Source organism: Oncorhynchus gorbuscha, unplaced genomic scaffold, assembly GCF_021184085.1.
Source record: "Oncorhynchus gorbuscha isolate QuinsamMale2020 ecotype Even-year unplaced genomic scaffold, OgorEven_v1.0 Un_scaffold_981, whole genome shotgun sequence".
NCBI lineage: Eukaryota > Metazoa > Chordata > Actinopteri > Salmoniformes > Salmonidae > Oncorhynchus > Oncorhynchus gorbuscha.
In genome coordinates, this window is record NW_025745904.1 from 138,793 (window position 1) to 151,681 (window position 12,889).

The window sequence follows — 12,889 nt, forward strand, 5'->3', positions numbered from 1 at the left end:
CACAGGACCAAGAAAAAAAAATGATAAACTGAAATTTCGCTTTTTCACTCAAATGGCCTGGACTAAAGGTGATAAATTGCAGGTGCCTACAGGGTCAAATTAGCCATTCAACCAGTTTTGACAATAGAAACCACAATATTCTGCTCTATTGCACTCCATTGTAAAGTGCAAGGGTGCCGTTAGAGCACAACGGTAGATCAACATGGCATCTTGATTTTAAAAAAAGGTTTATTTGTCATGCGTAATAAATCTTACAAGAGCTTTTACATGAAAGTCAGCATTAAAAACGGTAAGAAAGTTTAGAACAAGCAGTAACAATTATAGGCATAATTAATTAAGTTCAATTCCCCCAGGAAAAATGACCACACATCCAAACAAGAAGAAAAGTTCAGGGTTAAGTGGAACAACATAAACTGAAGATCAGAGGCAGGTAACAGTTCATTCACTGTTTCTCTCATCTCTATCAAATGAAAAACATTGGAAAGCTTTTAACCAACTACAGTACTACACGCTCCCAAGGAGATGTCTGAATTCCTAATTTATGTAAAACTTCATCGACTGAGGGCACAAGATAATCTCCAAATTCCCAGAGCCTTCTGTCGAGGATCAGCTGCTCATTGGTCCAGCTTTCTCTCTGAGCCTCTTTCACCTGCATGATCTTACACACGTCGGACGGAACCCTGACAGAGTCCCCATAGCTCTGTGTCACCTCAAACATGGCCGTCTGCAGCACCAGACGGGGGTTGACCACCATCTTGTAGGAGCGGAAGGCGTCTTCAGGAACAAGCTCTCTGTAGACGTAGTCCAGCAGATCCACCCCCGGCGCCCTTCTCCGTGCGGAATGGTCTTGCATAGCAGTACCGGCTGTGGCAGGGAAGTGGTGCGTCTCCATCAGGAACACGGCTGCCTCGGGGTGCTGCCTCTGCAGGTCCTCCATGAGGGGCAGAAGAGAGCTGTGTGAGGCCGGGACCAGGAGCTGATCAACGTCAGCCAGGAGGACGTACCGTGACCTGTACATGTTCCTGTAGATGCACTCGTTCATGATGGTCAGCTGGCCGTTGAGGTGAATATCCCCTTCCAGCTCCTGGGCCTTCCACCCAGTAGAGGGCTTGAGGAAGTGGTTGATGGGCCAGCCAATCACCTCCAGAGTGCCCTCCTCTGCGTAGTACTGGAGGACCTTCTCCAGGTCAGGTCCACAGCTGGTGAGGTAGAGGACAACCCTCCGCACCCCCAGGAGCTTGTAAAACTCCATGGTCTGGACAAACTGTTGGACGTTGTTGTAGTCTCCAAACATGCTGGACATGCACACGGTGAGGTAAAAGGGGAAGTCCTCCTCCCGTCTCTCCCGGTTCTGGATGCTCAGAAATGTCTGGTTGAGGGTGTCCTGGATGTCGAGGGATGTGCCAAGAGTGACGTGTGTGGCGTTGCATCCTGGTTCTTCGAGGCAAAGCATGTCTGCGGCCACATACGGGTAACCATAGTGGACGCTGTGCATTACGACAGCAGCTGGAGCGACCTGGGGGGCGTGTCCTGAGCAGCACAACACACAGTACAGAGACATGGGTCGGTCTCTGTTGACCATGGCAATGATGCGCGTGGCTCCCATTTCCCTGTGGTCCTGGTATGCAGACACCATTAGATGAGTTGAACCCTTGACTGGTGTTATAGTCTCATTGGCTGTGTGAAGAGGGCAGGTAGAGGGAACAGGGGGAGGAAGGGAGTGAGCTTGAGTAGAGTTGGTCCTGAAAGTCACCAATGGGGAAGACAGTGTGACAGATACTGTGACAGACAGACACAGGATGATCAAAACCACTTTCCATTTCTGACTCCTGGTTTGGTGCATGTCAGCCATTTGATCTATTGGAGACCTATAGGAGGATCATGTCACAATCAACAATCAACGATGATAACAACAACATCATCATCATCACATATACTCACTATCCCTGTCATAATCAAAACATTGACAGGGATATTATCAGTGATGCACTGAACAATCAGACAGGGAAAATCAAGGCAAATTGGCTTTCAATCAGCTTAATCCATCTGGTCCCCCCAAACATATATCCTGATATCTCCATACTTACAAGTTGTCTGTGTGATCCTCCACCCCCTGGTCTGTTCTGTCAGTCAGTGGGGCTGTGGGGGAGTCTCTCATCACTCTGTTGTCAGGAGTTTCAGGGGGGGCAGTCAAGAGATTCAGGCTCTGGTCCAGATGACCGGGCTGCTCTTCTTCTCAACATCTCCAGGAAAATGAAGGGGGGCTCTGGATGGCAAATCAACATTGGTTACATTACACTATAACTGCTGGGCCTCAAGGTCCCCCCTTTAAACGAATGAGCAGTCATTCTGACAGCAACATCCTAACAGTGTAATTAATACATTTTATATACAGCATGCTAAAGCAAAACTCATATTTTGGTTGTGTTTATGAAGGCCTTGGGTAACAACATTAGATTACCATTTTTATTTTATTTTAAATAACACAATAGCATTTTCATTGGTTTATATGTAGTTTGTATGTAGTTAGTTTTGTATGTACAAACTAAAAAACCACAAAAAACACAAACATTCAAGCATTACATCAATTTTATTTGTAGAGTGACTTTGTTGAAACTATGAAACAGAAAGAATATGTGTTGGAACATGGTAACAGCTTATTTTTATAAAAACAAAATAAAAAGTCAAATACCTCAACCACCCAGACCAGTCAAGACGCGCGGTCAAATGATGACAACATCAGTAGCCTAAGCATCATTATAAGGGCCAAGTGGCCTTGATGAATAGTGAAACTCAATAATGGCATTGTAATGAATATAAGTATCACACGACAGCAGTCAAAAATAGTCAATTATTGTCAGCTTGTGCTTGTGTGTATTCACCAATGGCATCAGTTGGATTTCATTTAGCTGTTATCCCTGGTTCTAACAGATGGCAAAATCGTCATAACTTTCACTTGCTTGTCACACTTTGACATACTTTGTTTGGTTGTAGTGTGTAAATGTCTCCTGTTTTCTCTTTATTGTGTCCCTGTCCCCTTGTCATTCTTCAGCACTTGTGGAATGCAACGGCTGCCAAGGAGCCTTATTTTGGGCAAAGGGAAGGAGTTCCCATCTCACTTTGTTCATGGTGCCAGCCAGACTTGTTTTCTCTGTAAGCAACTTGTTCGCCAACATAGTGACGATCCTCCCCTACCAAGGTAAGGTTCCACAAGCCTGATCACCACATGTTGACACTTGCTCACCTGCTGCCTGATGTTGATATTTCCCCAGATATTGAAAGGCATTAAACATGTAAAATTGCGCATGCTCTCACTGTGTAGCCTACTCTGAGTACAGACTGTTGATCATGCTCTCACTGTGTAGCCTACTCAGAGTACAGACCGTTGATCATGCTCTCACTGTGTAGCCTACTCAGAGTACAGACAGTTGATCATGCTCTCACTGTGTAGCCTACTCCAGAGTACAGACTGTTGATCATGCTCTCACTGTGCCTAGCCTACAGAGTATCAGACTGTGTTGATCATGATCTCTCACTGTGTAGCCTCATGCTCAGAGTACAGACCGTTGATCATGCTCTCACTGTGTAGCCTACTCCGAGTACAGACACTGTGTAGCCTACTCAGAGTACAGACCGTTGATCATGCTCTCACTGTGTAGCCTACTCAGAGTACAGACCGTTGATCATGCTCTCACTGTGTAGCCTACTCCGAGTACAGACCGTTGATCATGCTCTCACTGTGTAGCCTACTCAGAGTACAGACCGTTGATCATGCTCTCACTGTGTAGCCTACTCAGAGTACAGACCGTTGATCATGCTCTCACTGTGTAGCCTACTCCGAGTACAGACCGTTGATCATTTCACTGTTAGCCTCTGCAGATACAGACCGTTGATCAGGCCTGATCATGCTCTCATGTGTAGCCTTGATACAGATTGATCATGCTCTCACTGTGTAGCCTACTAAAGTACAGACCGTTGATCATGCTCTCAATGTGTAGCCTACTCAGAGTACAGACCTGTTGATCATGTCACTGTGTACAATGGAAGACCATAATCATTTTGAAAACTGTCCAGTTGTCTGCACCCACTTCAAATCATGCTCTTTTACAGACCATTGATCATGCTCTCCTGTGTAGCCTACAGACCTTAGAACATGCTCTCACATTTCCACCTAGTACAGACCATGACGTTGATTTTACTTTTCTCTGCATAAAAGGCCTATTCTTATTGTTTGATATGGATGAATTAGAGAAGAGAGATTTATTGAAATAAATCAGTAATACAATGGAAACCATAAACATTTTGAAAACTGTCCAGTTGTCTGCACCCACTTCAAACTGCTTTTCAACCCAGACCTTAGAACCTCTCACATTTCCAAGAGACATGTGCACCCAACATAATATTTATTATAATAATAATAATAGAATAATAATTCTTATTAATGATGATAATATTAATAATAATAATACTGTACACAATAATAATAATAATAAAGCTGTAACATGACTATTTAAATGTAATATACCAATATGGTCATTATTTCAATAGGTTTACATAAATGTAACACATTTCAATAGGCTATTCTTCATCATTTCAAAAGGCTATTTTAATACATTGAAATATACATTTTAACCTGAATGTTTTAATCATAAAGTGCAACTTCAAACATCAGCTATCTGAGCAGCTAACCGATCGCTGCTGCTGCTGTACATAGTCTATTGGTAAATAGCCCACCCATTTTCACCTACCTCATTCCCATACTGTTTTTATACTGTTTTTATTTAGTTACTTTTCTGCTCTTTTGCACACCAATATCTCTACCTGTACATGACCATCTGATCATTTATCACTCCAGTGCTAATCTGCAAAATTGTAATTATTCGCCTACCTCCTCATGCCTTTTGCACACATTGTATATAGACTCCCCTTTTTTTCTACTGTGTTATTGACTTGTTAATTGTTTACTCCATGTTTAACTCTGTGTTGTCTGTTCACACTGCTATGCTTTATCTTGGCCCAGTGCAAATGAGAACTTGTTCTCAACTAGCCTACCTGGTTAACTTGTTCTCAACTAGCCTACCTGGTTAAATAAAGGTGTTCTCAACTAGCCTACCTGGTTAAATAAAGGTGTTCTCAACTAGCCTACCTGGTTAAATAAAGGTGTTCTCAACTAGCCTACCTGGTTAAATAAAGGTGTTCTCAACTAGCCTACCTGGTTAAATAAAGGTGTTCTCAACTAGCCTACCTGGTTAAATAAAGGTGTTCTCAACTAGCCTACCTGGTTAAATAAAGGTGTTCTCAACTAGCCTACCTGGTTAAATAAAGGTGTTCTCAACTAGCCTACCTGGTTAAATAAAGGTGTTCTCAACTAGCCTACCTGGTTAAATAAAGGTGTTCTCAACTAGCCTACCTGGTTAAATAAAGGTGTTCTCAACTAGCCTACCTGGTTAAATAAAGGTGTTCTCAACTAGCCTACCTGGTTAAATAAAGGTGTTCTCAACTAGCCTACCTGGTTAAATAAAGGTGTTCTCAACTAGCCTACCTGGTTAAATAAAGGTGTTCTCAACTAGCCTACCTGGTTAAATAAAGGTGTTCTCAACTAGCCTACCTGGTTAAATAAAGGTGTTCTCAACTAGCCTACCTGGTTAAATAAAGGTGTTCTCAACTAGCCTACCTGGTTAAATAAAGGTGTTCTCAACTAGCCTACCTGGTTAAATAAAGGTGAAAAAAAAGTATGCACTCAATTCAATTTGGGGAATACAAATTCAAAACTATTGAATTGAATTACAATTTCTCTTGGCAAAACATTAAGATCAAGACAACTTTTGCCCACAATCAATTCATGATTTCTGACAATTAATCACAATTAAATTATTTAATTGTGTACCCACCTTGAACACCAGCCTGGTCTCATAGACTAGCCGTAACATAGTAAATGTAAATCCGGAACACTAGAATGATATGTATTAGTATTAGTATGATATGCTACGTTTTGTATGGTTACATAAGATAAATAGTTACTTAGGGCAATAACAAAAGTAGAGTGGTTGGTCGAGGTGGATGGGTAGGCATATAACACGACCGTCTAGAAACCCAAAGGATGTGAGTTCGAACCTCATTACGTAGCAACTGTTCAACTACTTACTACTTTTTAGTTACTTTGCAACTACTTAGCATGTTAGCTAACCCTTCCCCAAACACTAACTTTAACCCTTTAACCTAACTCATGAACTTAACCCTGTCAAAGTCGTGTGTATAGGTGGCAGGAGAGTTAAACGGAGTGTAAATGGAGTCTTTTAATATAAGTCCACTTCACATGCTCCAAACACTAAATACGTACATACATAAACGAACATGGGTACAAGAACCCGTCACGCACCTATACAACATAAAACAACACTTGACATAAAACATTCTCTGACAAAGACATGAGGGGAAACAGAGGGTTAAATACACAACAGGTAATGAATGGAATAAAACAGGTGGGTGGGAAGACAAGACAAAACTAATGGAAAATGAAAAATGGATCAATGATAGCTAGAAGACCGGTGACGTCGACCGCCGAGCACCACCCGAACAAGGAGAGGCAACGACTACGGCAGAAGTCGTGACAACCCCTAACCTTGATCCCTAACCCTAACCCCTAGTCTAGCTAACGTCAGCCAGATAGTTAACATTAGCGAACTATATAGAATTTGTAGCATATCATACGTTTTGCAAATTTGTAACGTAGTAAGTTTTGCAGGTTCGTAACATATTGTACAGTTTGCAAAATCACAACTTATAACACAAATTGTAATTTGTAACATACCATATAAAATGGGTGATGGACATCCACAATTGAATACATACCGCATGAAACATAACATATCATGCTAAATGGCATGTCTCAGATATAAATACAGAATAACACAAAATGCTCTGAGACCAGGTTGTGAATATCACTCCTTACAACATCGGCCCTATGACAAATATGAACTTACTTTAAGCTCTTTCTCTTTGTTGTGATGTTGTGAGGCTTCTTGTGTAATTCAACCGATGATCTGTAGTAGTCTGTAGGGCTGCACTGTATGTTCTACCTCTGTGTTAGATAAGTGAATGACAAGCATCTACTGTGGGACAACCTTTTGTGTCACAGCAAAGTGAAAACAAGGTTCGGTTCAACATGGTCTGCCATGATTAAAAGTCATACACCCCTCCCTCCCCAAAACAGGGACTCCATGAGTGATGTGGCCACACCTATGAAGCTACTTTAGTGTGAGAGAAATATTTAGTTATCAGGCCACTCCATGTCATATTAAACAGAATGGAGAACAGACAATTTGATCCTGATTCAACAACCCTCACATCTATCCTCCAATCACAATGTATGAAACTCCATCACATGCTATTGCTTATGACGCTATAGTACTCACCATAGCCTACTGTACTAGCCCACTTTATACAATGGGTGGGTCTAATACAGAATGTTTATTGGTTAAAACTGCATTCCAGCCAGTGTCTATTCCACAAATTACCACCGCCATAGTAATGAACAGGCATCTTTTCTCAGCCAGTCGAAAACATGAATCAGCTTCATTTTTATGGATATACAGTGTTTTCAGAAAGTAATCAGAACCCTTGACTTTTTCCACATTTTGTTGCGTTACAGTCTTATTCTTATTCGTTCTCCCCTTGTCTCCTCCTCCAGTTACAACAATTTGAGGTCACAGGATAGGTCAAAACAAATCTGTGCAGAACAATGACAGGAGATGAAGTAAGCCACAGAATATAATATGCACATTTTGCAGCCACTTTAATACACTTTTCCTGTGGCAATCCCAGCAGGAATCGACCCCCAAAACCCTGGCATTGCAAGCGCCATGCTCTACCTGCTGAGCCACAGAGGACCACATGTGATGTGAGATTATGTTTGTTTGGGTGGAGGAAACACAATCAGAAGTTGATGGGGATACAATCATAGGGAGACCGACAGACAGTCTGTCATCATACTATAGTCCAGGACTCGAGTGAGACTCCGGCTAGTATTTGTAAGGACAGGCTTCTGACTAACTATAGACTGAAGTCTGTTGACCAGTGACCACAACATCTTGAAAATATTGACTGGCCGCGCCCGGTGCCCATTGCAAATGGCCTCCAAAATGTCACTAGAGCCCAGCTCTTACATTTTATCTGGTTGATTTTATCAACATGCAACCCCGGTCCTTGATGATGTTAAAACAACTCACCAGTGTAATGCTGTGCTGTAGGTTCTGACAAGCCACGACTGTAAACTGAAGTAAAAGCCTCACTATGTGGACCATAATATTCCCCCTGAAAGGTTCTAAACGTCCTCACTAAATATCAAAGGGCTTGTTATGCTCTGCTGCTCCCCTGCCATTCTTCTACATAAAGAAGTATACAGGGTAATAAGTCAATGTGCAGTAAGAATCATATGTGTCGGTACAGAAACACAGAAAGGTTCTATCAGTCAGAACCACTAGTCAGATCCTTGAACACATAAACGTCCCTAATTGTCATGGGTGTGGTGGGTGTGGTGGGAGCTAACCAACCAGGAAGGCAGAGTTTTGTTTAGTGCTGACATCAGAGGGCTTAGTCACCATATGAGTGACAACATGATGTGAAGGGCCTTCAGAAGACACTCCCACCCGCATGCTAATGAGAATACAATCTGAAATGGGATGTTGGGATGTTGTCATCCTTGAATATAATAACACACTGTGTGCCTCATAACAGTGTTGACAAAGCTATACAGCTGTTCTTAAGCAGAATATGGGGTTGTTTTGAACACACACACACACACACACACACACACACACACACACACACACACACACACACACACACACACACACAGGAATTTTCAAATGCAACTACTGCAATATAAAATATGCTTACTCCCATCCAGTATAATCCTATGACACTGATAAGACTGGGGTAATTCAGTCCTGTCTCTCTCCCATCTCTACACACTATAATCTATGACACTGATAAGACTCCATAATACTCCAGTCCTGTCTCTCTCCCATCTCTACACACTATAATCTATGGCACTGATAAGACTCCATAATACTCAAGTCCTGTTCTCTCCCAGCTCTAAAGCACCATGGTCTATGTACAAATGATGGGCTTGACAATCTGGAAGTTCTTTCTGAAAGAGCTGCAAAACTTGGAAGGTTGAACACCAGCGGGCTGCGGCGTTCAATCTGGACCTCTATTTCTGAAACTATCCGCCATTGTCGCAACCCCTATTACCAGCCTGTTCAACCTCTCATATCGTCTGAGATCCCGAAGGACTGGAAAGCACAGAGGTCATCCCCTGCTTCAAAGGGGAGACAGTCCTGAACCCAAACTGTTACAGACATATATCCATCTTGCCCTGCCTATCTAAGGTCTCGAAAGCCAAGTCAACAAACAGATCACTGACCATCTCGAATCCCACCGTTCCTTCTCCGCTGTGCAATCTGGTTTCCGAGCTGGTCACGGGTGCACCTCAGCCACGCTCAAGGTACTAAACGATATCATAACCGCCATCGATAAAAGACAGTTCTGTGCAGCCGTCTTCATCGACCTGGCCAAGGCTTTAGACTCTGTGAATCACTCCATATTCTTATCGGCAGAGCTGCAGTTTTTCTAATGCAAACCTCTTATCGGCAGACTGCCTTGCCTGGACCCTCTCAGTTTTTCTAATGACTGCCTTGCCTGGTTCACCAACTACTTTGCAGACAGAGTTCAGTGTGTCAAATCGGAGGGCATGTTGTCCGGTCCTCTGGCAGTCTCTATGGGGGTGCCACAGGGTTCAATTCTCGGGCCGAATCGTTTCTCTGTATATATCAATGATGTTGCTCTAGCTGCGATTCACTGATCCACCTCTACGCAGATGACACCATTCTGTATACTTCTGGCCCTTCCATGGACACTTTGCTATCTAACCTCCAAACGAGCTTCAATGCCATACAACACTCCTTCCGTGGCCTCCAACTGCTCTTAAACGCTAGTAAAACCAAATGCATGCTTTTCAACCTTTCGCTGCCTGCAACCGCATGCCCGACTAGCATCACAACCGTGGATGGTTCCGACCTAGAATATGTGGACATCTATAAGTACCTAAGTGTCTGGCTAGACTATAAACTCTCCTTCCAGACTCATATCAAACATCTCCAATCCACAATCAAATCTAGAATAGGCTTTCTATTTCGCAACAAAGCCTCCTTCACTCACCCCGCCAAAACTGACTATCCTACCGATCCTCGACTTCGGCGATGTCATCTACAAAATAGCTTCCAATACTCTACTCCGCAAACTGGATGCAGTTTATCACAGTGGCATCCGTTTTGTTACTAAAGCACCTTATACCACCCACCACTGCGACCTGTATGCTCTATTCGGCTGGCCCTAGCTACATATTAGTCGCCAGACCCACTAGCTCCAGGTCATCTACAAGTCAGCGTTTGATCGCCTTTGTTACCGCGCTACTCCTGATGAGTTGGAACCCTGCATCCTTTGATCTCATGGATTACTAGCAACATTGTTGCAAGCTTTTGTCAAACAAACAACCAACCAAGGATTGTGTAGGACGGACTAATGCACGTTCAACCCTGGATGCATCAACTAAGACCATCTTCTTCAGTGCTTTACACTGAAATAATTGCTTGCTTTGTGCTGCACTCCCTTTTTGTGTTCAGTGGCTTTGGTGAACTAATAATGCACGTTATGACTGCTAGACATTTTAGTTAACCCTCATGTTGTGTTCGTTTCATGTTAATTCATTGTGTTCCCGGTTCAAAATGACCGCCCCGTTATAGCCGATTATAAATCCACAATAATACATATTATCACCTAATGTTGTGTTCGTCTTTTTATCAACTTAAGTTCTTGTGAACATTACAAGTTTTGAACTTCTATTTGCTATTTATGACCTGTAGGCCTCATTGAGCTGAGCTCATACAACTTGTTTTTGAGTTTAAAAAAAGCATAATATGGATTATTTTGACATATTTAACATATAACATATACTCAGATGAAACATATTGTGCCATTTATCAGACTACTTTGTGTCAACGTTTTACAAGGACTCTCTCCTCACCAGTGTCATGATCAAATGTATGATCAAGAGCCTCACATACAGTAGATTGTGTGGTCATTATGCTGCCCAGAGTGAATTGTGAGCATGACCTCAAAGCTTTATATACTGTGAAAAAGGTTACATATATTATTGAAACAATGTTGCGATTGTTTGTGAGTGCCAGGTGTGGTTCCAGTGGGGGAAAGATTCTGTTGGGGAAAGGTTCCGTGGGGGTTACCATGGAAGCCAAGAAGGTTGAGTGAGGTGTGTGTGTGCTCAAACACATGCATATGGGAGTCTAGGAGAAGTGTGTCCATCTTATGAATGGGCATGTGCCTGAACTCAATTTTATAAACTAATTGTAGTCTCACCCATTCACTTCTAATGACCGGGAATACCACAGGTGTACAAAGTCAAATACCCAACATGTAATGACAAATGTATTTTGTGTGTTCAGATGCCCGGTCATGGATCCTTATGACAATCAGATTAAATAAAGTACATTTTTCAGAGAGAGAACTTGTAAATCAGTCCAATTCAACCAGAAACACAGCAGGAGGGTTAGAGGGAGGTTGTGCAAGTTGGTTTGAACAGTATTGACTTGACATGTGGCCAAGAACATTTTTGGACACTAAGGCTTTATTTGTTTAGTCTTTGAACACACACACACACACTCTCATTACTCCCAGGTAATACCGAATATTGCAAATTCTCTAAGTGTTATGACGGGGTTCTTCCTTGTCAATTGTTTAGATGACGTTGCCTTTTAAATTGCTCTGCCATTATTATTGTATGAGGTATTATTGGTTGGGTCACCGCTGTGCAGTGACGTGTGTTTTATATGGTGTCTGATCCTTTCTCTCCACTGGCTACCTAGCAAACAGGCCTCTTCTCCTGATGTTTGTCTGGTGTGGTACTCTTCCATTCGGCAGGGTTAATACCTGCCTGGCGCCAAACAAATCTCTTTACCTCTAACCAAGACAACGTTTATTGACGAACAACAATGAAAGGAAAGGTACAGTCATTTAAAAAGAGCTTCCTGGTGCAAAATTACACAGAAAAATATTTGTTAATGTGCAAGGAAGGGCATGAGTCTATAAAATGAGAGGAAGTCAATGAGCTAATGGTCTTCCAATCTTGTCAACCACTAACCACATTTAATGACTGTACAATAATCCAAATCACAAAAATCACAAAGCAATGCCCCCCCCCAAGCAAAAATTACACATACATTTTATTTATGGGGTAGAAAAATAGTGATCTACTGCAGTGCATTTATCATGACATTGATCACCATTTAAACCAATACGTACAGTGAGGGGAAAAAGTATTTGATCCCCTGCTGATTTTGTACATTTGCCCACTGACAAAGAAATGATCTATCTATAATTTTAATGGTAGGTTTATTTGAACAGTGAGAGACAGAATAACAACAAATCCAGAAAAACGCATGTCAAATGTTATAAATTGATTTGCATTTTAATGAGGGAAATAAGTATTTGACCCCCTGCAAAACATGACTTAGTACTTGGTGGCCAAACCCTTGTTGGCAATCACAGAGGTCAGATTGTTCTTGTAGTTGGCCACCAGGTTTGCACACATCTCAGGAGGGATTTTGTCCCACTCCTCTTTGCAAAACTCCTCCAAGTCGTTGAGGCTGACGTTTGGCAACTCAAACCTTCAGCTCCCTCCACAGAGGTTCTATAGGATTAAGGTCTGAGACTGGCTAGGCCACTAGGCCTTAATGTGCTTCTTCTTGAGCCACTCCTTTGTTGTCTTGGCTGTGTGTTTTGGGTCATTGTCATGCTGGAATACGTATCCACG

General features: G+C 42.3%; 1 protein-coding gene across 1 annotated transcript; it reads right to left on the reverse strand.

The window, feature by feature from the left end:
- Positions 1–393: 393 nt before the first annotated feature.
- On the reverse strand, positions 394–7,503 carry LOC124020905 (beta-1,4-galactosyltransferase galt-1-like). The gene is made up of 3 exons (XM_046336211.1): positions 6,984–7,503; positions 2,088–2,266; positions 394–1,868 (listed from the first exon to the last, which is right to left on the reverse strand). The coding sequence occupies exons 2-3, from the start codon at positions 2,156–2,158 to the stop codon at positions 497–499; spliced, it is 1,443 nt and encodes a 480-aa protein (XP_046192167.1). The 5' UTR covers positions 2,159–2,266; positions 6,984–7,503; the 3' UTR covers positions 394–496.
- Positions 7,504–12,889: the final 5,386 nt, after the last annotated feature.